Genomic DNA, 26,918 nt, shown 5'->3' on the forward strand with positions numbered 1-26,918 from the left:
TAAGAAAAAAAATGTTGTCGAAAATTATGGTGGTATCGAACCCGTAACATAAAACCCCTAGATATATAAGGTTAGCTTATGTCAGGTGCTTTAACCACTGAGCCATTTCAGACACAACAAAGTGAGCTTTTTAAATAGTATGTGTGACTAAGGTCACGAACAACCGGACTTGTATTATTTTTTCAAAACGTTCAATTGTTGGGATACAAAATGATATTTTTAATGTATAGTGGGTCATCTCTCAACGTTTTTGTTGATTGAAATCGGTTTGTTTTCCAATAGACCTTAATTAGACTATGAGAAAAATATGGAGCACAGACCCACTCTATAAAAGAAAATCCCCTGAAGTTCTAAAAAATGACAGTTTTTGCAGGTTTTGATACGTACACGCCTGTTTGAGGCAACACATTCCAAGCATTGAACATACCTATAGGTTAAAAATCAATGATTCGTTAAATATATATTGTTTTCAATGATTTGAAAAAAAACCCATCATATTTAATGATATTTTTATTTTTCAGTAACTTGTCCGACTGTGTATGGGCATTTTACACGCCTTATCCACCCATCTTCTTTACAATGAAAAATTGCTTAAAAGCCTGGAGATTTTGTGGAACAAAGGGCAACCTGCCTATTACTATATATTAGTTATGCTTTATCCTTTGGTGAACACGGAGTACAGAATTCATGGATATTACGTTTCAGGCATAACATTATGTCTTTAGAGGATTGAATGGTCTAGGCAATTTATAGACTGCAATTATCTTCCTTATATGAAGAGCGCTGTATATAGATATAGGAAATTATTCAAATTTTCATGTTACAATATTTGGATTTTCTGTTTACTTAAAGTATATGACCAAAAATCTCACATTCAAAATTGTAAGGCATATCTGATAAATATATATAGTTTTTTTTACTATCCAACCTTAAAAAGGACCAGACTGAGTATTAAACCAGGGACGTATATACTAACATATACGTCCCTGATTAAACATAGGGTTGGGTTAATACAAACAACAACAAACCAGACATTAATTTAATCAGATCTAACTTTAATGGTGTACTTTTAAGTACGATTCTAACAATGAAGCATAAAACATCAATATATATATTTAGCACCAAGAAAGAAAAAGCATTTCACAACACATCTACTGATAATAATACCATTACAACGAAGTCATGTATACAATGGCCAACAAAGTCTAAAAATAGTATCATACAGATCTAGGTGTGCTAAATGTTTAAGTCAATGATAGTACCTCGTGGAAAAAAATAAAACATCTACATGACAGAGAATTCCCATTGGTCTTGCCGAGACATCAATGGTTGATTTTGGCTTTTTAATGAAAATCACTTTAAATAACATTTGTCATTCCTGGACTTTGGCTTTAATAAAAATATCTTGCATCATTCTTGGAGAATGATTTTTTCCCTTCATGCTTTCATAAAATCTGTTCACTGAATTTGAATTTGTACTTCAAGATTTCATAAAACTAGTTATTTCACTGACTTCGTGAGACTGACAAACAATTTGAGAATTTGTATGTAAATGGTTCTTCCTAAAATTGACATTAGAATTTGGGATTCTGAAGTAAGAAGGCTCAAGCAAAATACAGGAATGATCAAAGTTATATTTGTTGAAGTATAATACAAGGCCTAGCCATAAAATTCATCTTCAAAAATTGCTTTTTCTTTATATGTGTTGTCTCCCTTAGGAGAACTTGACCATCTTTGTAGAAATGAAAAGTAAACAAATAATTGTAAAAACTATCAAAAAATCAGAAATAAAAAATACAAATAAATGCCGTCTTTGATTCAGGAGTGTAAACAAAAATAAACCTGGTGTACAATGAAATTTGTAATTAAAAATGGCGCTCATAACAACCTTTTCATTTTAAATAACAATTTGCCGAGCTTTGGCAGAAAATAATTAATGATGATCCAAAAAAATATTTGAAAGTTAATTGAAACAGATTCTATTACAAATAAATGCATTTCATGGTTTTAAAGTATGAGAACCAAATGTCAAGGTAAAAAAACTTGTACGTACAGTTATTGGAATAAATTTAAAGTTGAACTTCAATATGATGTTAAAAATAAAATCATCTCTTTTAAGTACTAAGAACAATAATATGATATGCAAATGAAATTTTTGCTCAAATTTTGTTTTCAAAAGAAATATGATGAAAACGGTTTACAAAATACAAGTACTTAATAAAAAAATCTTACAGCAAACATGAATCAAAAAATATTTGAATAAAAAAAAAACATTATGACATTTAACCTTTAACAAGTTTTTGATACCTAGACATTCGGTTTCCACAGATGGCTTGTTTGAACCCAAACAAAAGAATATTTGACGAGGCAAGCATGTAGAATATAATGAACGATAAATGTGTGTATATATACATAACAAGGTATGTAAGACAAAAATATATCTATACATTGAGGGGGGTGATTACATATGTATGTAGTTTTTTTGGTAATATACATGTAGATAATCATAGTATCTAAAACTGCAACATCTAATACAAGAGAAAATAAAAAGTTATTGCATACATTCAATGGATGCACCAAAGTCTATTCATCACAAAGTTCAGTATATCATGTGTTAATGTTAAAACAATTTTTGTTGGGGGTTTCTTTATCACATTGTGTCAAATCCAACGAAATCCAACTTTCTGGCAACATTCGTTTCACAACTTAAGTATATATCAAAAGCAACAGAAATAACATTTGAGTAGGAAGAATATCTCGAGCACTTTGCTACTTTGTTTCAAAATCAGCAGATTTGTCTTATTGTGTTAACTAACCCAAATATATAAAACAACTGAATTTGAAAAATGTAAACTAATTCAAAATTTCAGGAAGATAAAGAAAATGTTGGACAAGTGTTTTCATGTGAAAACCCCTTCGACTTGATGAAAAAAGAGAATCAATAACAAAAAGCGAAATTACAACACAGTTTCCCATAGTTACCCTGTAAATCTACACGAAGACATCAAGAAAGGGGGGTGGGGAGGATGAAAAAAAAGAAGGGTATGATAATTATTCACAGTTAAGCAAAGCTGGAAGCTCTGCATTTACACTATCAGCAGTTTAGTCAGTTATTATTATCAAAACATTCATTCAATACACAGTTTAAAAAAACCCAGACAGATCATCACTTCCATGTGTTACAAAAGAAAAACAAAGTGAGAGAAATACAGAAATATTTGGCAAAAATTGCTTGATCACAGGTTTTGACATCAGTGACATAAAAAGAAAACCTTGTGTCTAGTCAATGTGTGGAAGAAAAAGGAAAAATGGGGGCGGGGATCTCTTAGAAAGTTTCGTATTTGGCTTTGGTCATAATTGTGTCCATAGTTTCAGTGGTCAATAAAACGTAGAAAGTTACCACAGACATCTTAAAATATAAGGTACGGAATTTCATCCCGTAAAAAAAAGGAAAACATTGCTGATATCAAAGTGTAATAGAAAGTGGTCATTAAGTTTACGAGGTACAGAAAACTAAAGTTGTGACAAAAATTAAAGGTACCAACTTTCAAAAAAAAAAATTGTGAACCGACTGTTTTTTAGAAAAAATATTATAGAAAAATAATCTACAAATGACCTTGTTTCCTCACAACTTGGAAGCAGCAAAAAATAATCACTATAAATATAATCATTTGAATGGTCCCAACTAACTAACAAACTATCACTAGTAATTATAGCTGATATGTACTAAATTCTAACAAAACGGACATGTTTTCAGTTTCATGTGCTGTAGTTGTTAAAAAAAAAACAAAAACCAAAAAAATTTACCAAGCTAGAAAGTCATGGTCATTTTATAGAGGTTTTTTTTTTACCTCTAAACAAAGAAGAGTCTGAAGAATTTGAACAGTTTAAGATGGGGAATTAAAACAACAATCTAAAGGAATAAAACTGATTTTCACTGCCCAAAAATGTCAATTTGTGATGTAAATGATGACTGTGGGGGCATATTATTGGACACCCCTCCCCCCTAAAAATGAGAAAATTAACAATGAGATATGTTTGTTTAGTGTAATGTTCAAGAAATACCAGGTATATACAACAATGATTCCTGAACCAATTTTAGAATCTCATGTATATCATTTAACTTTCTTGGGGAATATTGAGAGGAGGCGAAACTGTCTCATCTTTGTTTTTTTTTGTTATAAGTAAAATAATTTTTAACATAGTAAGACTTAAATCAGATTGATGAACATTTGCGAAAAATATTGTCATAGCTACTGTTACTTAACTGTTATACAACAGAAGTAGAAAAAGAATTTTTCATGAAAAAAACTTAAATGAATCAAGCTAAAAATTGCAATGCTAATTGAAAAATTGGTGCATTTCTTTTAAATAACAACTACGGCACTGAAACAAAAACAGTCCCACAAATTTGGTCTTCTAGAAAAAAAAAGCTGTAATTTTCATAAGAAAACTGGCCAGTTTTCTATTAAGAAAACAAAACAACTATTAACAAGAAAAAATAATAAACATTGATAACTATATTGCTGCAAAATACAGAATGATATTTTTATACGAGAAAAAAAATTCTAACATGACACACAAAATGAAATGTAAAATGTTGTAGATTTATCAACCAATTAATTATAACAAAAAAATATCAAGTTGTGCCATTTTGGAAAAGCAAACTTTTTTTTATAAACAGAGATGGAAGAATGATATTGCTAAATATTATTGCATACAACAACAAAGATTTTATTAGTTTGAACTTTTTGAAAGTCAATTCAGCAGTTTCTTATTCATCTAAATTTTCTTTTAAAAATAAATTTTACGAAGGTCATATGACACAAATGGAAGTCTTTGATATGCATGCATTATTAATCGTACATGCAATAAAAATCATGTTTCAAAACAAGGACTGCAATATACTTTATATTATTTGTTTGGCAAGGAGAGCTCAATAAAAAAGATCAGAAAAATAAAATATACACTGAGATATGTTCATTTTTCTTGATTTTAAAGCCTTTCTTTATAATGTACTAAAACTCAACTAAAATTAAAAAAATAAAATAAGATGCCCTCTGAAAAACAAACCTTAGTGTTTTACTTAACAGAAGGATGCTGTTTAAGATAGAAATTAGACAGTTAATATTTAATGTTTGAGTACGGTGTATCTGTCAAACTGGAACTAATGCTTACATGTGCGATTTGACCTAAATCTTTATCATCTTCTATCAGAAATCCCCTCCTTAGATTCGAATGAGAAATTAGTTCTGTACGGAAATTTTTTCATAAAGAATGAACGAATAAAAGAATTGTGATATATCTGAATAGTACTGGAAAATTCAACAACTAATGCCCTTGACCATTCAACAGAGAAGGCATCGATTGGACAACAGCTTTCATATAAAAATACTGGTACCCTTGGAAATACTACAGGTGAATATCAATCAATAAGTTCTGACACAGAGGTAATGATAAAACATCAACAACCAAAAATAAAATACATCACTATGGGCAAAAAAATGAACTCAAAATGATCTTTGTCACAGGGGGGTCAAAAATGCATACTAAAATATACAACCGTGCAAAAAAAAAAGAGAGCCGACCCCTGTGAAATAAATGTATAATACATGTAAATGATATGTACTCTACAATGTTAACTATAAACACCCATGGCTGATCAGTCTCCTCTACATGGCACAATGGTGTGTGAAGTTGGGGGGAGAGGGGAGGGATAAAGGAAGGGGATTGTAAATTTTTAATATCTTGGCCATTCGATACTTATACATATGATTCTGATACAGAATATCTACTTAAAAAGCTAACAGGCAAGATCGTGAAAAAAAAAATTGCATACAGAAAAATTCTGAATAGAATTTAAATTGCCGAAAGAAAAAGAAAATTTTGTTAATTTTCCTAATAATTCTTAAATCAAGGTCACAATTTGGTCAATTCACGGAGAAGGCTTACATAGGCATTGCCTGCTGCCTAATCCTAATATGTAAATGTATATTTGCATAATAAAATATGTTCAAATCACAATTTGGTCAAACCTACAAAGCACATTCGTTTTTAAGAATAAATTTTGGCCCCGATTTTTAGTTAACGCTTTAAAAAAAACCCAGTGTGTTTTGCTATAAATAATGCTTCAAAATATAGCTTTCCCAGAGGCTGCTAGAGAGAGAACCTGAAATCTTACTTTCAACTCCACCAATGACCAAGAAGATATGTTGATATGAAAAAAAAGTAACACAGATGTAAAGAATAAAATACATTGTGCAACAATTTGTTAGGGGAAATTTTCCCCATGAGGCTTGTTTTTAAATAACTAGGGGGAGGGGGTGCTTACCACAGCAAAACTGCTGTAGGAATTAGGCGAACAGCAACAAAAACTTTAAACAAAATAATAATGATACATGCAAACTAAAATAACATCCACATGGGATAATGCACTACAATAATGGAATACAAAAACATGTAAACAACAAAAACAAAATCCCAGTGTTTTAGAATTTTTGTGTCAAGTTGTCTTCCTGCATAACAGAAACAACTTAAGAGACATTTCTCAGATCTATTTTTAGCACTATAATGGTTGTTTGAGGTTTAAAAAAAAAGAATAAATACAACTATGTTACTTTTTAATATTTTTTAGTAAAAAATTCATTGGACCTACTTCAGGTACCTTATTCATAAAAGTTGAGATGCAACTTATAAACTTGGAAGTATGTAACTCATCAATAAACAGGTACATGTAAGTAAAAATTTGAATATTCAAAAAAATAAATCTGTTTGTCCTGAACCCGTGTTTTGGGGATAAATTGTTCAGAGCACTTTTGTATGTATGATCCTTTTCCTGGTTTACAATAAAATAAAACCTTGGAAGAATTATAGCACTAACCTTGTGTGTAAAGAATTACTTTTCTTACAAGTAAAATAAAGTAGCTGTAAATGACAAACCCAACTTTGATCCTCGGGTAAAATAATAAATAGAGAAATAATAGCCAACACTGGACAAAAATAACTTCTAACATAATGAATATATGAAAAGTGGAACAGATCTAAAACTACGTGAATATTGCAAAAAAATATAATAATAATAATAAAACAAAAAGAAAAAAAAAACTACTATCTAAAATAATACAGTTCATATTTGTTCATCAACAAAAAACATACAGGGGTGGAAGGTATCCAGTAAAAATTGCTGACTCATCGTTTTGAGTTTCCTCCGTACAGCTTTTTTAAAAACTGTTTTATCAGATCTATTTTCAGATCTATGATTCATTGCAAGAATACAGATTAAACCATATATAAGCCAAGATCTAAATACTGACCAAAAGGCAAATTATCATCTGGCCTGGAAATAAACTTCATGGATTACATGTCCCAAATTCTAAAGGTGCATGAAGTTTAAAAAACAAATCTTCAACAGCATTTATAACTTTCAAAAAATAGGCACCTTAAAAATATAGTATGAAAAAAAAAACATTTGGACAGATGTTTGTTCTCATTTGTACAAAAAAATCAGAATCATTCAACGTGAAAAATAAACCCAGGTCTTGACACACAATTGAACCCATTCGACAACAAACCTTTAAAAGTAAAAGGGCTTTTTTTCCTCATTTACTTGATGTGACTGATAAGATGGCAGTTGAACTCGATCCTGTCGCGACACGACAGCCGACATATAACACATTTAAACGGGTCGGCGTCGTGCGAATGGAACCCGTTGTGAAGGAGATAGAGCGTGCAGTCCTCGAACAGGATTCGGCAGTGTTCGCAGCGGTAGAGCTTTCCCGTGATGCTGTTGATATCCTGGAATTCCTCGATGCTCTGGTCGCCCGAGTAGATGCTGTCCGACTCGTTCAGGAGACTCTGCGTAACGTGGGTTGATGTATCCGGGTCAACCATGGAGGAAGCAGCTAGAAATATGTCAAAATTTTTATTATTATCTTGCATAATTCCTCACCCCCCTCAAAATATACCTACAAAGGTGCAAAATAAAGTTTTTTTCATTATTATCAAATACTTATGATCATTATTTGTGGGCATCCATTTTGATAAAAAAATCTCATTATTTTTTTATTCATTATTTAAAACCTAATTACTGTAAATTCCTAATTTAACACGAGGAATTAATATCCGCGTAAAATCGCGAAAAGCCCGTCTCGCGAATTTTAAAATCTCGCTTTTATTTTTCAGACATATGTAAACTACATGAAACTATGATAAAATTTTGGCATTCGCGATTTTATGTTCTTGCGATTTGATAGAAAACCGTTGAATCGCAGAATTAAGTACTCGCGTAAAATAAGGAATCTACGGTATTACACTGATGTATCAGGGTCAAACATGAAGGAAGCAGCAGGAAAATGTCAATTTTTTTTCTGTTCTTTTACATATTATTAATGTTAAAAATTGACAAAGAATTCAGGAAAACTGGCTTTTTACTCATATAATGATGAAACTAATGTATATGTACATTGCATTTAGCCTATAACCATTTAGGAATTACATTTCTCAAGTTAAAACCTTCGTTTTTTAACCATTTACTTTATCAAACTATTAAACCTATTTTTTTCCACTTCATCCAGGTTCCTACACTTATTTCTGGTTCCTTACCTGATTTACTATAGCATCACAAATAAATTTCCAAGATCTTACCTGATCCGCTGTAGCGCCGCATCGGACACTTCTGTTTGCGGGAGTTTCCGGACAGCCGGCTGTGGAGGTTAGTACACTTGATCCCCTGGACTTCCTCCGAGTTGTTGTTATCGGAGTGGTCGCTGACCACGCTCGAGTCCTCCGAGTTTGGCTTGGCGCCTTGCTCCGTGTCTGGATGGACGAAGTCTGTCTCCATGTTGCCTTTTTCTGTGTCCGTTCTGTTTGTGCCTGTTGTTAAAGACAAATCTTTTACTGATTGCACCCAAAAGTAAGCATACGTTCTGCTCAAACGATATCTACTCAAGAAACATAGATCTACTATCACATAATTCATTGCTTCGTGTAAAAATATTGTTCCCAAAGAAATTTAGCCCCCCCCTCCCCTTTCATTTCACCCAGTTGTTAGTCGTGGAATTTAAAATTGGACGATTCATTTTTTTTTCTACTTGATAAACAAGGAACATTCAAATAACTTAATCATTTCTTTTACAAATTGCACCAGTGTTTAATTAATAAACATACTGTTCACAGATAACTGTTTGTATTTGTTTGTCCCCCCCCCCTTCCCCTTTCAATCTCGTTGATGGTTGAATTTAAAATCAGCTAAAATGTTAACGTTTAATTTAAGTTATGTTTAGAACCAGAACGATATATTACAAATGGTGAAAAACTTATAATCATGGGATATGATTTGCAGAGAAAGGAAAAGAAACACCCCCTAGTATAAAGGAGTGCTTTGCCAAATATTAACAAGGTGTGAATAGAACCCTGTCTTAGCCCCTTGTTACATTCACTCACTCACCATGTGTCTTGTTGTGGGTGTTGGGGGTGAACAGTGATCATGAGGCGATGTGACTTACCGTTTTCGAGTCCGTTGTCGGGGGTGGACAGTGACCTTGAGGTGTGGGAGTCAGAGCTGTACTTCCTGTCCCTCGCTGTGGTCGTGCTGACCGCTGTGTCCCCGTTATCCTAAACCACGCCAAACATATCAATAATTTGTAATTTGTCTTAAAAGTGGAATGCTTGAAAGTTGTAATACAGATCTTCTTCTACTGATAAAAAAATATTGCCTTTATTCACTTTTTAAGATCAAACTATCCTGCTCTTGACATGATAAAAAAAAAAAAATAATAATTTCTGCAATGTATCATACAGATTTATTGTCAAACCAAACATTAAAATGTTTTCTATTCATTGCATATAATATGTTCATCTTACTTTGAGATTTTTTTTTTTGAGATGTTCTCTATCAAATGAACATATAATTTTGAGAAGATCCCTATTCTAAGTACATCAATTTTAAGATGCTTTCTATTCAATGTACTTGTAAATGTTTTAACATGTTCCCCATGTTCCCTATTCAATGTACACAAACATGTAATTTTGAGATGTTCCCTACACAACCATTCTATACATACATTAGGGGAAGGGACGACTCCATTAGCGACAGAGGTCGTGACCTCCGCGGACTGTCTATACAGGTCCTCCTGAGGGGTAGACCGAGGGGTGTGTAAGTTAAGGCCCTCTGTTTTAATCAACTATAAGAAAAAATTAAAACTAAAATATTTAAAACATCCCCAAAAAAAATTACACTCAACATCTATTTCCTTCTAGAAACTACTACAATGCACCTCATGTTGAAATGCTACGTCAATTAGTCTAAGAGTACACAATATGGCCCTTATGGAATACCAATGAACTAAAGACGATGAAAATAATTCCCTTGTTTTTTCCTGTGTTGTACTTAAATGGACATTAAAACCATGCAATCGAAATGCCCTTATTTTAGCTGCACTTAGTGCCACTGTGTTGTTTTCTTACGGCCAACTTTTTAAAGATATTTTACCTTAATTACAATCATGAGTAATTGCAATATTTTTATACTTAGTTATTTTGCAGAGCTTAGGTTTATTGAATGAATAAAATAAATATTTGTGAATCTAGTTCACCAAGGAATGGTTGCCTTAGAAACAATTTTGACTGTTGACCTATTTTTACATGCCCTTGACCCTAAACTGACCTTTCTCCTGTCATAGAATAAAACAGATTTGAAGAAAAGAGCTATATTAGGTCATTAGTCTTGATGTCAAATAATTGACTCTTCATTTTTTTACATCATGATTATAAAAAGAAAACAGACAGAAAACAGCGAGATGACAAAACTATAGACTCCTTTAGCAAGATAGTAAAATAGCACGATATGTAATGATTACTATCATCCATCTTGTTTTCATATATATTCTTGTATCATAGTTTTCTGTAATACATGATTTTCGTTATAAAAGCCTAAAATACAAGGTCACTTTTCAAAATAAATACAATAACAAAAATTATACTCTGTTTTCACCACTTTTTAGTTATTATAATTTTCTGTAATTTTTAATTAATATTTTTGGTAATACAAACCTATAATTCGAGGTCTACAAAAATGATACATTAATAACATAAAACAAAAAATATTAATTATTCTTCGATTCAAAATTTCTTAAAAAATAAATAAATAAATAACAAAAAATCAAATTACAAACCTGTCCTTGGGCAGCAAAAAGTCCGGCAGGGGTCGGTAAATCACCGAGGGCAGCACCAAAATGTAACGACGAAAGATTGAAGAAGGGAGATAACTGAGAGGGAAAGGGGAACCCCGGAGGCGGAAACTGATCCAGGTGGAGCTGTTCAATCTGAGGGGCGAAGCCGTCCATGGGGGGCATATTTTCCTCGTCAGTCTCTCCGGCGGACGACATGGAAGGCAGGTGTTTCATGAAGTCTGCAACGCCTGCGATTTCCGGGTGCGTAGCAAGATGAGCCTTTGCGTCCTCCCACTGCGAGAACTTTACGGGACAGATCGGACATTTGTGGAGCATCTCCATCATGTGGCGTCGCTCGTGCATGCGATAGCTGCCGTTCTGGGCAAAAGTCTGGCCGCATAGCTTACACATGTACGGTCGCTCTCCTGCAACAAATAAAAGGGTGGTCAATTCTCCCAATGTTTTAATGTTTCCATGCTCCAAATTTCAGTAAATGTTTCTTCACAACCAATCTCCCTCCATAATAATTTACTACTGAATCCCTCCATAATAATTTACTATTGAATCAATGTCTCAATCCCCCGAGTGGGATAAACTTTTCCCGATCAATGCTATCTCTTTTTATTATATATGCTTCAAATCTAAAGTCATTGGTGGCCACATGTTTAAAGTACTTCACTACACCGAGACTTATACTTTTAAAGACACTACGTCACAAGATGGCGATTTAAATGTTTTGTAAAACTGTTTTTATCAATCGATTGAGATGTATATCGTCATAGCGCAGTGGTTAAAGTATCAGGCTTGTGAACCGCAGGTCATGAGTTCGAATCCACCTGGGGCTTTTGTTTATGTTTACTGAATGAAATTTTTGAAAATATAATTTTTACTCTAAAATTGCACATTTTGTCGCCTATTTGACATATATACTTCTTGTCAATCATGCTTTCTATCATAACCAAGTAATTTTCTACTGATTTGAGAACCTATTTCAAGGTGTAGTGAGGCACCTTAAAAAATTGAGTTACCAATGTGAACCTATACCTTTGTTTTCAGTGTACACACTACCTTACCTGTGTGAACTCGTTCGTGGGTTCTAAGCGTGCCGATCTGTGTGAACGACTTCCCGCAGGTCTCGCAGCGGTACGGCCTCTCCCCGCTATGTATGCGGCGGTGCGTGGTCAGACTGCTAGCATTGGAGAACGTCTTGTTACACACCTTACACTGGAAGTTCGAATCCCTGTGGTCCGATTTGGATTTGGGGGTGGAGTAGTTCTGGACGACGGCTGCCACCTGGTTCTTGCTCTGATTGGTCGGTTTGTCTGGATTTAATCCAAGTTGTCTGTAATAGAATAAAATTTGAAAAAAATTTGAAAATTTGAAAAAAAAATTTGAATAACGATGCAATTTATATGACTTTGTGATGCTGTATTATTCCTTATCTACATTTTTGTTCAGTTACCCATTGGCAAGTAAATGTAAGTTGTATGCAATAAAAAAATTATCTAATTAAATTTATACAATTTTGTTATTCTTCTTCAATACTCTAAAGTATACCATGCCCCTAAATTTTTTTTGGAAATTGATTAGGTTGGTGGCCTTAATGATCTCAAACATGTGTCCTTAGACTGATCAACTTAATATTTATTTTTTTTTCCATGGCTTCCTGATTTATACTTACATTTTCATTTGCACACTTTTATTTGATAAAGTTAACCAAATAGTGAAAGAACAGAAACACATTAAAAAACAACCAACATCAGTCAAAAATAAATCCAGTCAGTCAATTTTAACTGTCAGCAGGCTTGCTAATTCACAGGGAAATTTTATCATGACCAAAAAAATTCGCATGCAATATTACTAACAGCTGGTATTTAAAGCACATGTTTGGTTTCTAGTAACTCATCAAAGATTCCTGGTCATATCTAATTAACCCAGTTAATTTAATTAACCACATTTTGATAGAGAAAAAAAAAAAGGTGAGAACAAAATATTCCAAGAGTAAAAAATAGACAGTGGAGCAATAAATCATGAGAAAATAAAGAACAAAAGAATAAAGATAGGGTAAATAGTCAATGATGATATACAGGTATGGAATTCAAAGGAGCATTGACTCAATCAGAAAGGTTGAGAGAGAGAGAGAGAGAGAGAGAGAGAGAGAGAGAGAAATTTCTGCAGATTTTTTTCAACAAAAATAGTAGACATATACATGTATTTCTAAAAGTTCTTTATAGCATTATGTCAGACTCTATAAATGAATAATTATACATGTATTATAAAAACCAAAAGCCTCTTTAAACATCAATTGTATTTTTTTTACATTAATGTTATGACTGTTAAGTGTTTTTCTATCTTTTCTTTACCTGGGTCAGTGAAGTATAAAATGTACAGTCCCTTGACAAATTGATGCCTAATTAATGAATCTGTGGTCTTAACACTTGTCATTAATTGCATATTACAAAGCCAATTTTAGTCAAGTTGAACACGATCTAAAAAAAGTACGATACTTTCAAAAAAAAAGTTTAAAGAAGAGTTCGTCGAGAAAATCATTACTCAATAAAATCAAACTGCATTCAGTTCACTTGCATTGAATATAATATCAACAATATCATGTCGTTCATGTATGATTTTGGTTTCTTGGAAATTTAAGATTGAAATTCACTTTTTGTCAAGTACAGCAAAATTTAATTTCTAGCCGAAAAAGAAAACACAGAAAAAAGCAATATAACTTAAAGCACTGTTTTTTCTTATCAAGTTTCTATACCAGCCTTCCACACAAGTTCAAGCTTTTCTGGCTTAATGATTTTTGAGAAGAAGATTTTAAAAGATTTCTCTAATATACATGTATATTCTTATATAAAAATTGATCCCCCCATTGTGACCCAACCCTATCGCGGGAGACAATGATTTGAACAAACTTTAATTTACACTACCTACGGATGCTTCCATACAAATTTCAGCTCTTAATTCTGGCCTAATAGTTTTGGAGAAGAACATTTTTGAAAAATATCAACAAATTTTTAATAATTCTTAATTATCTCCACTTCATTGAAACAAACTTGAATTCCTTTTACCCAGTTATGTTTTGTGTCAAGTTTGGTTGAATTTGGGCCAGTCGTCTTGGCTAAGAAGATAAAAGTGTGAAAAGTTTATGACAACAATGATGTCGACGACAACAGACAATGGACAAATCTTCATCAGAAAAACTACCTCAGGTGAGCTAAAAATCTGCAGGTAAAGAGCAAAATTATTTTTTTTTTTTTTTGGGGGGGGGGGGGGGGGGTCTATCTTTAGATATTCAACAGAATACTTGAAAAAAACAATTGTCTATTATTAACATCTGTTCTCTGTTCTAAAGATTTCTTTGATGTAAAGGTCACGGTCTAGCTCTCTCTCACTTAATATATACCAAGTTCTTGGAAAAAGACAAAGAAATCAGGTACACCGTTTTTACGGGAGAACAAACGCAACTTCCCAACAAATGGTGTATTTCAAAAGTGACCGAGGACAGATAACGAATAAAAAAGAAAAAAAAAATTTGTACGAGACTTTGGAGACTATTAGTTGTTACGACTGTCAACTCACAGCAGACAAAGGCATGCTGGGATGTATACCTTGTCACTTGTCATTTTTTGTTACAAGGTCGACCGAGCATGAATTTATGACTACGAAACAGCGGTAAAGTACAAGACTTAACAAACACACCAGTGCATTTAATTAACTTACACAAATATATCTCTCGTTAGAACAGGTAGAAAGTTAATTTCTAGGTAAATTTTCCGCTATTCAAATGAAGAGGGTCTGACAATCAGTCCGACCGCAGAATTAATTTACGGCAACGATACTTCACACACACAGTACAAACAGTCGGTCTGTTTATGATATGGAATTAATTAATATTAATTATAATCGTCGGGTGTGGCTATAATTAACTAAAAAATGTATCCATAACCTTGTGAAGTTTCTACAAGAATAGGATGAAAGATGAGTAAAAGAAACACAAAATGAAGTCATTAAAAGACATCTCTTCTCTCTCTCTTCTCTCTCTCACATGTTTCATATCCATATAAATTATTTACATCTAGCTTTGCCCAAGGCAGTTTTCATATATATATATATATATATATATATATATATATATATATATATATATATATATATATATATATATATATATATATATATATATATATATATATATACTCAATTCTTTGAACTTGTTTAATAAATGCATTTACTACAAATATATTAATACATGAATAGATTCTCACATAATAATAATAAATTAATAATATGCAGTAATACTATGTAAATTAACAAAGAACAATTTTTTTCCATTCAACACATTCCAAAACTAGATGCTGAACCATAAAGAAATATCTGAGCAATTTGATTGAGATAACTGAGATACCTGCCTGAGATAAATAAGATACCAAGTTGAAATATATGAGATATTGGGCATGACTGAGATGTAGATTATGAGATATTCTATTGCATATATATTGATCAGAGATATGGAAACTTAGAAAAAAAAATATTTTTGAGAAAAATTAATTTTCCCTATACAGTGTATTATCTTTCAGATGTCAAATCCCTTACCAGATATGTACCGGTATTATCTCGTGTTCAATTGCTGAACTGTTTAGCGAATGAATTGATTTGTCATACTGATATAGATAACAGAGGAATCGTTTAGTTCTATAATTATATATGATAGATGAAGGTGATACCTTAGTCTGAATCCTCTCATGTTTATACGGATTTCTTCAGCATGTTCATTTGCTGAATAATTTAACAATTAAATGAATATATTATTAATTATTAATAGATAACATACAGATAAGAGTGATACCTGTTATGAATTCTCTCATGTTTCCACCAATTACTTCAATCACTGAATCATTTAGTGATTGAACTAATATATCATAGACGATAGAATCAATACACAAACGACGAGTGATGTTACCTGATATGAATTCTCTCGTGTTTCTTCCAGTTACTGCAATCGCTGAATCGTTTGGGGCAGAACGAGCAGGCGAACGGTTTTTCTCCCGTGTGGAGCCTCATGTGCGCCTTGATGTAGCTGGACTGCGCGAACTTCTTGCCGCAGAATTTACAGCACGGCTTGTTCTCCTCGTCCGTGGCGACGTTTTGCATGGCGTCTTCAGCGTAAGATTCTGCCATCAAATTCGCATCAGACATTGTGCCTACTCTCTCGATCTCTCGCTCTCTCTGTCACCTGTAAAATAAAATCGCAAATTTTAGGAATACAGACCCGACATTGAACCTCATTGACATATTTTAGTATTAATTCATTATAGACCTTAAAATTCTATATTCTAATATTGTTGTTTTTGAATCCTTGTAAATTACATGAAAATTGATATTGGTTCCTTGTCAACATGTCACTGAAACTCAAAATTAATTTAAAAAAAAAAGAAATATTATAAATAGATAAATTCAATGACTTTCTTATCTTACACAAAATTTGTACTTATATGCAAATCAACAAATTGAAACGATTTACTTTTCAATTTGGTGCAATGCTTTTCCATTTATACATATATATAATGAGAAACAAGATGTTCTGTAAACCAACTTTTATTTGTGACGACATTATTTTGCCATTTACTGGACATGAACTAGTTCGCAAAGACAAATTTTTGCGAGTAAGACTTATAAAGTTACGTGTTGTATAAGAGCCATACAACAAGGGCTGGTTCGCGACGAGAAAGATTCGCGACAATGATTCTCTCGCGAAGCTCGCAAAAATTTCTCGCTTGCGAAAAAACGTAGGTTTACAGTATTTAGATGCAAAATCTACTGTAATGGATATTATCAAACATGACAAATCATTATAGAGTCTGCATACATGTTTAGTACCATGTGTTATAGAGAGAGATAAAGTATCAAACAAAATAATTCACTACTGCTATTTCAGTCAAGTTTTGACATAAAAGTACATACGACAGGTTGCATATTATCAATTTTTTTTTATCCCACTCAAAATTCTGCAATCTGCCAAATCTACTGAAATACTGAATACTAGATCTAGAGGGTGGGGGGTGTCTAGAGAGGTTTTGGGGGAGGGGTGGGTCGAGAGGGGGTTTGGGTCCAGACCCTCCTGGAAAATTCAAACTTATTAAATTTACACAGTAAGGTTACTAAAAATAGGCCTTGGCACTTCCTTGGCAAACGAAATTATCTCTCGGATCCTCCATTGAAAAACTTTTCTCTATCAGTGGATGGACTGCATTGACTTTGGCCCAGAGAGCTCCCTAAATTACCACTTAGCCAATGAAGTTCATCTAGCCCTGTGGCCTTTTACTCCTATATCAGCAAATATGAAAGATGATTCCTTTGCCCTAATCTTTAAAGAATGTATCAAGTTTTGAAAGTCCTATGCATTAAATTATAGAAGAAGCAAAATTAAAGCAATTGTGCAACTGTGTGAAACCTCCTTTTAGTCTATTGCTACTTGAAATTGACCAATCTATGAACAAAGTTCAACCTATATTTTTTGTATATCTGTATTTTGAATTTAAGTCATATGGAGAAACAAAGTAAGCGAAAAGGAGAACCTTAGACTAACAGATGTTTAACACAATTTACCAGAACAATCAAATCCATACTTGACACCTTTTCATCTAGATCAGAAATTAATTGCGTGCATTCATCAATAACCAATGCTGCTGCTTTACAATTATAGGTGCACATCTGATGCACACTTTTTGTATGCAAGAGTAGAGATGACATAATGTATAGTGCCCCACTTTGAATGAACTTAGGCCTGCACAATGAAATGAATGACCATGATTACTAGTGATACATGTAGTACATTACATCTCTGCTTTTTCTCTCTGTACATTCCTAATTAAACGCGAGGAATTAATATCCGCTTAAAATCGCGAGAAGCCAATCTCGCTTTTAATTTTCGGACACATGTAAGGGTGCGTCTTTTAACCCCAAGGAACCCCAAGGAACCCCAAGGAAACCCCAAGGAACCCCAAGGATACCCCAAGGAACCCCAATGACAAAAATTAATAAATTTTAATACCCAAGGGGTCTTATTGGACTTCAAGGGTCACCTCTTAGTACCCCAAGGGTACCCCAAGGAACCCCAAGGAAACCCGTAAGAACCCCATGGAACCCAAATGATAAAGTTATTAACCAGTGATACCCCAGGGGTCTCATTCGAATCAAAGGCTCACCCCAAGGTACCCCAAGGATACCCCAAGGAACCCCAAGTATACTCATTAGAACCCCAAGTAACCCCAATAATAGAAATTAGTAACTAGTGATACCCCAGGAGTCTCATTATACCCCTATACCCCCACAAATGAAGTTTAAGGGTATATTGGTTTCACCCTGTCCGTCCGTCTGTCTGTCTCTCTGTAGATGCAACTTTGTCCCCCCTATAGAATTTTTTACTACTGCATGGAACAGTCTGAAAATTTGTACATATGTTGATCACCATCTGAAGATGTGCACCTGTAATTTTTTTAGGATCAGACAAGATTTAATGATTTTATGACAGTTTTCATTTTCCTCATTCTATATATTGTTCACTGATATTGAAAAGTAAGGGAGGTAATCCTTACAGATTTTATTAATTAATTTATAGCATTAAAACACCCTAAAATATATTTATATAAATACATTCAAATGGAGGTTTTTTGTTTTTATGCATTAACTAAATTTATCTTTTATAAGTATTCTATCAACTGACAATGCAGAATTTTTGTTTGTCAATGATAAATTCTTAGGAGCTGGCTGAATTCATTTGTTCCAAGGGGGCCATTATCTGAGCCATGGTTTAGATGGAGCATGTGTGTATGGAAAATTGATAATCTGTAAAATGGGCAGTGGCTTTGGGGCTAATTTAAAAGGAAATAAATAATATCATTATTAAAATAAAGAAGTAAACTATTTTTAGAAGTTGTTTAAATTTATTAGTCATGCAAGTAAATTGATGAAGTGACCCTATAGGGAATCGAATTTAAATTAGATTTATTAAAATTACTGATATGATTGTAGTGTTTCTGCAATTTAAAAATTGTTTGTAATATTAAATTTTCTTTCTTACATATTTTTACATAGTATGGTAATTATGGTCATGTTTTGGGAGTTTATTAAATTTAAAAAGCCTGTCAAAGAAAATCATATATAAAGTCCTATGGGATCAATTTTCTGATATGGAGTTCCGTTGTACCATAGGCCATAGCAGAAAGTGAGGAAAATTTGAAACAACTAAATGCATCTGTTAAGACTCTTATTAGAAAGATATTCAAAGTTTTATCAACAGATGAGCATTGCTTGGCTTCTGGTATTTCCATTTACTGCAAAGGTAGGGATTATTGTCATTTTGTTGGTTTTTCATTAAAACAATTAAATAAAAAAAAAATATCATCAGATACATTAATTTGTAAATATATTACTATTATACATATGTATTTAAAGTGATAAGTACCCCAAAGAACCCAAATGAATCCCAAGTATACCAATGAGAACCCATTAAGGATACCTTTGAGAACCCCATAGATACCTCAAATAAAGTCAATGGTGGAAAGTAAATTTGATGACCAAGGCCGGTCTCATTAAAAATCAAAGGGTCACTCCTGATACCCCAAGGATACCCCAATTATAAAAATTGATAACTATTGTTACCTCAGGATACTCATTGGAGTCCAAAGGTCAACTATTGGTACCCCAAGGATACCTGTAGGAACCCCAATTGCAAGGTACCCAATTGATAGAATTTAATAACCACCCCAATGGTTGTACTGTAAAACATATTACTAATTAATACCCAATTATACCCAATTACTCAATGGAATATCATAAAAACATCTGGGCAACCCAACGAACACTTGTGATACCCCAATACATACTAGTATGATAAAAATAATGTTTCTCCAATATCTGTTCACTTTGGATAAATTTAACAATTAGTGTTGTCAAATCGGTTGAAAATCATAATCGAGTACCGTTAATTGGCAGAATTTGTTGTCTCTTACCAACTGATGATCAGCCAATATTGAATCAGTAACAAATTATATCATGAATAATTCATGAAAATAGGGCACTAAATTTTATGTCACCACAAGGAAGTCTGCAATTCTTCCAATGAACTATTCATATGAACACTCAATATGACAATGTTTCTTCGGTGAAATTTTCAAATGAAGTGGAGAAAGATATTTTTCAGTTACAAAGACCCAAACTTGTTTTACTATTGACATAGGGGGTGTTACCCTTATTGGAGTACTTTTGAGAAGTGATCATGGAAGTGTGGAGTGGGGCTATCTCCCCTTCGTGGGTACAACACAATGGATTGACCCATTATGCGTGCAGAATGTTCACCTGAGAGGCACCAAAATACCTGTTAATTGCAGGTAGACACCCGTTGTATATTGGTGGTAGCTCTTGGACAGGGATTAAAGGGCCAACATAACCCTTTACATGTATACACAATGGCTTCACCATCACTGTTGCAATATATTTACCTACACCTACATCTCCTTGTTTATTGGTAGACAACCCTTGTGAATTTTGGGTGTCTTCCCACTTTGCTATAATTCTGAAATTTTTATGGGTGACTGATCTTAGCTAAGTGGGAATGGTGCTCAGGTAAGGGTTTCAAAGAACAAAGGAAATTAATTACAGGTAAATTATAGTCTGTTCAATTATTGACCTTAAGCAAATTTTTAATAAAAAAAAATAACAGGCAGTTTTTTTAGATTATGTTTAAAATAAAGTTAAAAAAATTAATTAGATACTTGTAATAGAAGTAAATTTTGATAATTAAAAAAGGTTTGTTCTATCATGATTGATCGTACAAGCTAATTTTTATTTCATGTAAAATTACTCAATATTCATTCTTTTGAGGAGAAGGAAAACTATGACATTACTACCCCTTCTATGTCCCTTATCAAGAACCTTGAAAAAATAAACATTATATGGTTCAAGTTTTGGGCTGTTGATTTTAATAATGAAAAAAACTATAAATGTTAATTTTATAAGAAATGCAGAGGAATTATCACGTACATCATTCAATTTGGCTATAGTGGTTATGATATAAAAGAATTAAATGCTCAACAACATGTACATTTAGGACTACATTTTCAGACTGATGGAACTATTTCAATATTTTACCCATGAAATTCAGAAAAATTCTTGTAAAAGGACTATATATATGATATGGGCCTAAAATGGCCCCCTAAAATGAACATCATCATTTTTCTTTGTACAAATATATATGTGATGTTTTTAGTTCATTTTGATTCAACTGCCCAGAATTTAGAAATATGACATCGTAAAGACAACCTTTTCCTGCCATTTTTGCATTTTTAGCATAAACATGATAACACAGCTTGTTTTCAAGCAGTTTTTCTTTCAGAAAAAATAGAGAGCATGCTTGAACAAACAAAATATTTTAATCAGAGATGTATCTAGCCAAGGCTAATAAGTGACAAAAAATTTTTCCCTGTTCAAGCATGCCCTCTATATTTCCCATTCATAAAAAGATAAGAAAAATGTAAATTTTTGACTGATTTTGATTGAAATAGCGTCACTTCTGACGTCATATACTGCCAGTGAGTGCAAAAAAATCAAATAAATAGGTGAAAAATAAATTTTACATCAACTCTTCTAAAATATAACATAACATATTATTGTACCTGAAACACTTTAAAAAATTGCGAATAATGGGGGCCAAATTTAACTCATATCATATATATAGTTCTTTTGTACTTCAAATCACCATCTACCAGCTGAAGTGGGAAGATGGGAAGGTATCCCATTAAATGAAAGATTTTGTCCTCTCTGTTACAAAAAACGTATAGCCGATGAATTTCATTATATTTTAGAATGTGATGCAATATCACAAGTCCGAAAAAAATTTATAGACAAAAATTTTTCGGCTAGACCAAATGTGTTTTAAGTATTACATATTAGGGTATCCTTGGGGTTGTATGGTGTATCAAGAGTTATAAATCTGTATGATTAGGGTATCTTTTGGAGTTCCTTGGGATTTCTGTGGGGTTCCCTAGGGTTTATAGAGGTTTTTAGAGGCGTGTCTGGGATACCAATGAGTCCCCAATGGTATCAAGAATTTTTAATTTGAATTATTAGGCTATATCCTTGGGGTTCCATTGGGTTCTATGGGGTATCAAGTTTTATGAATCTGTATTATAAGGGTATCCTTTAAGTTCCTTGGTGTATCCATGGGGTTCCGTGGGATACCTAATGGTGTCTGAGATATCAAAAAGCCCCGAGGGTGTATCCGAGATATAAAATTGTGTTATTAGGGTATCCTTGGGGTTCATTTGGGTATCAAAAGTTTTATTACTGGGTATCCTTGGAGTTCCTTGAGGTATCCATAGGGTGTGTCAGGGATAACAATGGGGTATCTGTATTATTACTATTAGTCTAGAGTACTATTAGGGTATCCTTTAGGTTTCTTCGGGTACCCATGGGTTTCCCTGGGATACCTTGTGATTTGTCTAGGATATCAAAGTGACCCAAAAAGTATCAAAAGATAGAGTGTATCCTTGGAGTTCCATAGGATATCTAGAGTTATAAAATTTATATAACCAATACATGTATAAGAGTATCCCTAGAGTTCCTTGGGGTATACGTGGGTTTTGTCTGAGATACCAATGAGTCCCTACGGGTATCAAGAATTTAAATTTGTATTATTAAGTTATCCTTTAAGTTCCTTGAGGTATCCTTGGGGTTCTGTGGTGTATCAAGAGTTATAAATCTGTATTTTTAGGGTATTCTTGGAGTTCTTTGGGATATCCCTGGGGTTCCCTGGGATTCTTAGAGGTGTATCTGGAATACCAATGAGTCCTCAGGGTTAATAAGAGTTTAAAATTTGTATTATTAGGGTATCCTTGGGGTTCTATGGAGTATCAAGAGTTATGATTCTGTATTATTAGGGTATTCTTCGAGTTCCTTGGGATATCCCTGGGGTTCCCTGGGATTCTTAGAGGTGTATCTGGAATACCAATGAGTCCCCAGGGTTATCAAGAGTTTTACATTTGTATTACAATGTATTAGGGTATCCTTGGGGTTCTATGGAGTATTAAGAGTTATGATTCTGTATTATAAGGGTATTCTTGGAGTTCCTTGGGATATTCATGGGGTTCCCTGGGATTCCTAGAGGTGTATCTGGAATACCAATGAGTCCTCAGGGTTAATAAGAGTTTAAAATTTGTATTATTAGGGTATCCTTGGGGTTCTATGGAGTATCAAGAGTTATGATTCTGTATTATTAGGGTATTCTTCGAGTTCCTTGGGATATCCCTGGGGTTCCCTGTGGTTCTTAGAGGTGTGTCTGGAATACCAGTGAGTCCCCAGGGGTACCAAGAGTATAAAATTTGTATTATTAGGGTATCCTTGAGGTTCCTTGGGGTTCTATGGTGTATCAGGAGTTATAAATCTGTATTATTAGGTTATCTTTGGGGTTCCTTGGGGTATAATTGGGGTACCAAGGGTAAGGGGTGACCCTTGCACTCTAATGAGACCCCCTTGGGTATCAATAGTTATTCATTTCTGTCATTGGGGTTTCCTTGGGGTTTCCTTGGGGTTCCTTGGGGTTCCTTGGGGTTCCTTGGGGTTAAAAGACGTGCCGCATGTAAACTACATGAATTATGATAAAATTTCGGTTTTTCGCGATTTTATGTTCTCGTGATTTGATGGAAAATCATTGAATCCCGGAATTAAATACTCACGTATTATAAGGAATCTACAGTATTCCAAACCCTGTAGACTAATGTCATCCAAAGACCCCCCCTCCCCATTGGCCTTTTATCCAATAAATTTTTATCTGTTCTCAAAAAGGGCCTGCCAATTTTAAATTTTGAAAAATCATCATAGTTTTGCTCAATCTGGAAAACTAGTATTATTGTATATATATACATATATTGGTAAGCTAAAAAGAAAGTTAAATTGGTTTCTTTCCCTCTATGTCCATCTTTAATTTTTACTTGTATGGTAATATCATTAATTGTTTAGTGTTATTGGCTTATACTCTCTCTGAATCAAATCACCTACCGGTACGTGTAGAAGAAAAATTAAATATCAGGACCTAAAATCATGTTAACTAATTATAAATGACTTCATGACTACCGTAGGTTTTGACATCACTGATACATATGCTGCGTGTGCACGGTGTTGGTAATATTTTTTTGCTCCCGACTGATTCAGAAACAGGTGGTACATGTACATGCATCAGTCAGACAGGATACTGTACCTTAAATACCAGGAATACTGGCAATAAAAACAGTCTTAAAATATCTACAAGCACAGTTGTGTTTTCTCATTGAACTGCCTTTGAATTCTGCATTACATTGCTAAAGAGTATGTCTACAAAACGTGTGTACAAGGGAAAGTTGTTGGCATATATATCACCTTGTACAAGCGTGTATTTCGAGATTGACTTATTGACAAGTTCATGATTTAAATGAAACATATGCTCTGCCCAAAATACCAGTAAGAATTTTTTTCTTCTCTTTCCCTCTCTGACTTTTTCTTGCCCTCCAGACATGCAGAGTTAAGACATATATAATTCAAAGAAGAGAGTAAGTTTATATCCTATAGAGATTGGATCTCAAAAGTTGAGAGCTGATGTACTGAACTTGGCATTGAAAGCCATGCATGTTATCCCTTGTTGCAAAAAAAAAGTATCCAAAAATATTCCTTTTGATTGATGTAATCAAATGCTGGTCAGGGGTGCTGTTCAAATTCTACACTAGCTTTTTTTTATTCTTGGCTTTTTATGGCAGGTGCCCCGAAAAATGACAATAATTAATATTGATAGGTAAACATTTTACAGAGTAACACTCTATGAATTCTTACAAGTTAAATACGTTGTTATACAGTCACACATATTATAGATATTTCCACAGAATGTTTCAGGAAATTATATCCGTGGACTAATTTTGTGAATTTTACGTTTTATTTATTATTTTAATAACAGGAACTGTACATTATCTCTATGAAGTGGGATGTCAACCTGATTTTTACTGAGCAGTGAACAACTCTGCAGCTTACTGGTATTGACACCTGTAATTAATGGCCAAAATGGTAAAGGACCAGTTAGAACCATTTTAACAAGAGCTTGGACTTTCAGTAGGGCGTAGCTATCTATTTCTTGCATAAAAACAAAATAAAATGATGCGGTTTTAAGCGAAATATGCACCGATTGCGTAGTATTAGCTCAAAAGCCAGACAAATCTTGTTGATTTCAAAGATCCGCCAGCAATATTAATGAAATAGACAAGCCTACGTCACATTGCTGTTTGACACAACTACCCACTTGTTAAAATGGTTCTAATTTCAGATTTGGGCTGATGCTGTGTGGAGAGCTCTTTAGGCAAATTATCTGTATATTTATTGGTTTAGTTTGACTTTAACTGAAAATTTTCAATAACCAAGTTAAAATTTTCGCTATAATATCAGTAAAAAATCATTTCTAGCCCTGAGTACGTCCCTGGCCAAATGAATTAGCATAAAATGAAGCTCTATAAAAATAATCAACATTTGCTGTGTACTAAAACTTTTTTCTTCTGAAATGAATATTTACTACAAAATCTGAATATCATAATGGATGGTGTTTTGAACAACAAAATTTAATGATTTATTTTCATTAAAAATATTATTTCAAATTACCTTTTCAAAACATGCATCATTATTCAAAATATTTTTTTTTGTATACTTGATCCGGAAACTTTGTTTTGTACATTTTAAAAAAGAATGTGACTTCTTATGTAATTAGAATTCTCTTATTAAAGCGTTCAGTAATAAATCATTCTGACATTCTTATAACAATCAAAAGGGAAAATAAAAAATAACCTGTTTACCTGTAACGGACTCTGAAGACATGAGTGTAATAATTCACATTATCAGTATATTTCATGCTTCACAAGCTTATAGTCTGCATGTTAAATTTTTTAGGAGGGTTGTAAAATCTTTTTGCTTGTCAAAAGCAATCAAAAAAACCAAAGGAGAGGAAAAAAATCTTGAAAACTAAAACGCCGCAGTACATGACAAAGACAAGACATGGTACATGTTACTAAAAATGACTCACCATAGTTAGTGAACTTTTGACCCCGTGCATGTGAAGTACAAAGAGTTCAAAATCCTGCCTTTTAATACTAATCCGGCCAAGTTTGATTGACTTTTAAATCAATAAATAAGGTCTGCATTGTGTTTATGTACTGTCGACCTTAAATTGGGGCGCACGGGGTTAATTATAGCATGTCATCATTCACTTTTTAATGAAGTATTGCAAAGGGAGTTAATGAAATTCCATGTCCGAATTCTTTGATGTTTCAAAACTCCGTGAAACTTTTCCAGAGCTGCCTAGACCTGTAAAATCGCCTACAAACCCCTGGGTACGTCGTCTTTTATCCCTCTCGGCCAATGTTACAGACGACACTCGCCCCGTTCGCGGTTTATCGAGTTCAGAAACTCGCCAAGCGGCGGCAAAACTCAGACCAACTTCCTAGGCTCTTGACATTCCACATCGTCGGGCAGAATAAATTCGGGAAGTTCTGCGATTACAAGACATTTGATGCCCGATCAATATTAGTAAATAAATAGATTTTCTAGTGGGAGAATACCTTGTGATGCTATGTCCAGTGAGGCATGGCTTTATCCCTCTTCTTTGTGATATTTCCACACAAATTTATGCTCATTGTGTTCCCATTTGTTGACAGAGGGCGCTCGTATCACAAGGTTTTG

General features: G+C 33.4%; 1 protein-coding gene across 1 annotated transcript; it reads right to left on the reverse strand.

Moving 5' to 3' along the window:
- Positions 1 to 1,034: 1,034 nt before the first annotated feature.
- LOC128171486 (zinc finger protein 271-like) lies at positions 1,035 to 26,918 on the reverse strand. Its single transcript, XM_052837252.1, has 8 exons — positions 26,798 to 26,918; positions 16,135 to 16,407; positions 12,242 to 12,510; positions 11,172 to 11,593; positions 10,062 to 10,181; positions 9,504 to 9,612; positions 8,644 to 8,871; positions 1,035 to 7,901 (listed from the first exon to the last, which is right to left on the reverse strand). The coding sequence occupies exons 2-8, from the start codon at positions 16,368 to 16,370 to the stop codon at positions 7,603 to 7,605; spliced, it is 1,683 nt and encodes a 560-aa protein (XP_052693212.1). The 5' UTR covers positions 16,371 to 16,407; positions 26,798 to 26,918; the 3' UTR covers positions 1,035 to 7,602.

Source organism: Crassostrea angulata, chromosome 2 (genome assembly GCF_025612915.1).
Source record: "Crassostrea angulata isolate pt1a10 chromosome 2, ASM2561291v2, whole genome shotgun sequence".
NCBI lineage: Eukaryota > Metazoa > Mollusca > Bivalvia > Ostreida > Ostreidae > Magallana > Magallana angulata.

Coding starts and splice junctions, on each gene's coding strand:
- LOC128171486 (XM_052837252.1), bottom strand. CDS start 16,370: ATGTCTGATGCGAATTTGATGGCAGAATCTTACGCTGAAGACGCCATG. Junction 12,511..16,134: donor CACGAGAGAATTCATATCAG/GTAACATCACTC, acceptor ATTCTATTACAG/ACAACTTGGATTAAATCCAG. Junction 9,613..10,061: donor GAGTCGTCCCTTCCCCTAAT/GTATGTATAGAA, acceptor GGCGTGGTTTAG/GATAACGGGGACACAGCGGT.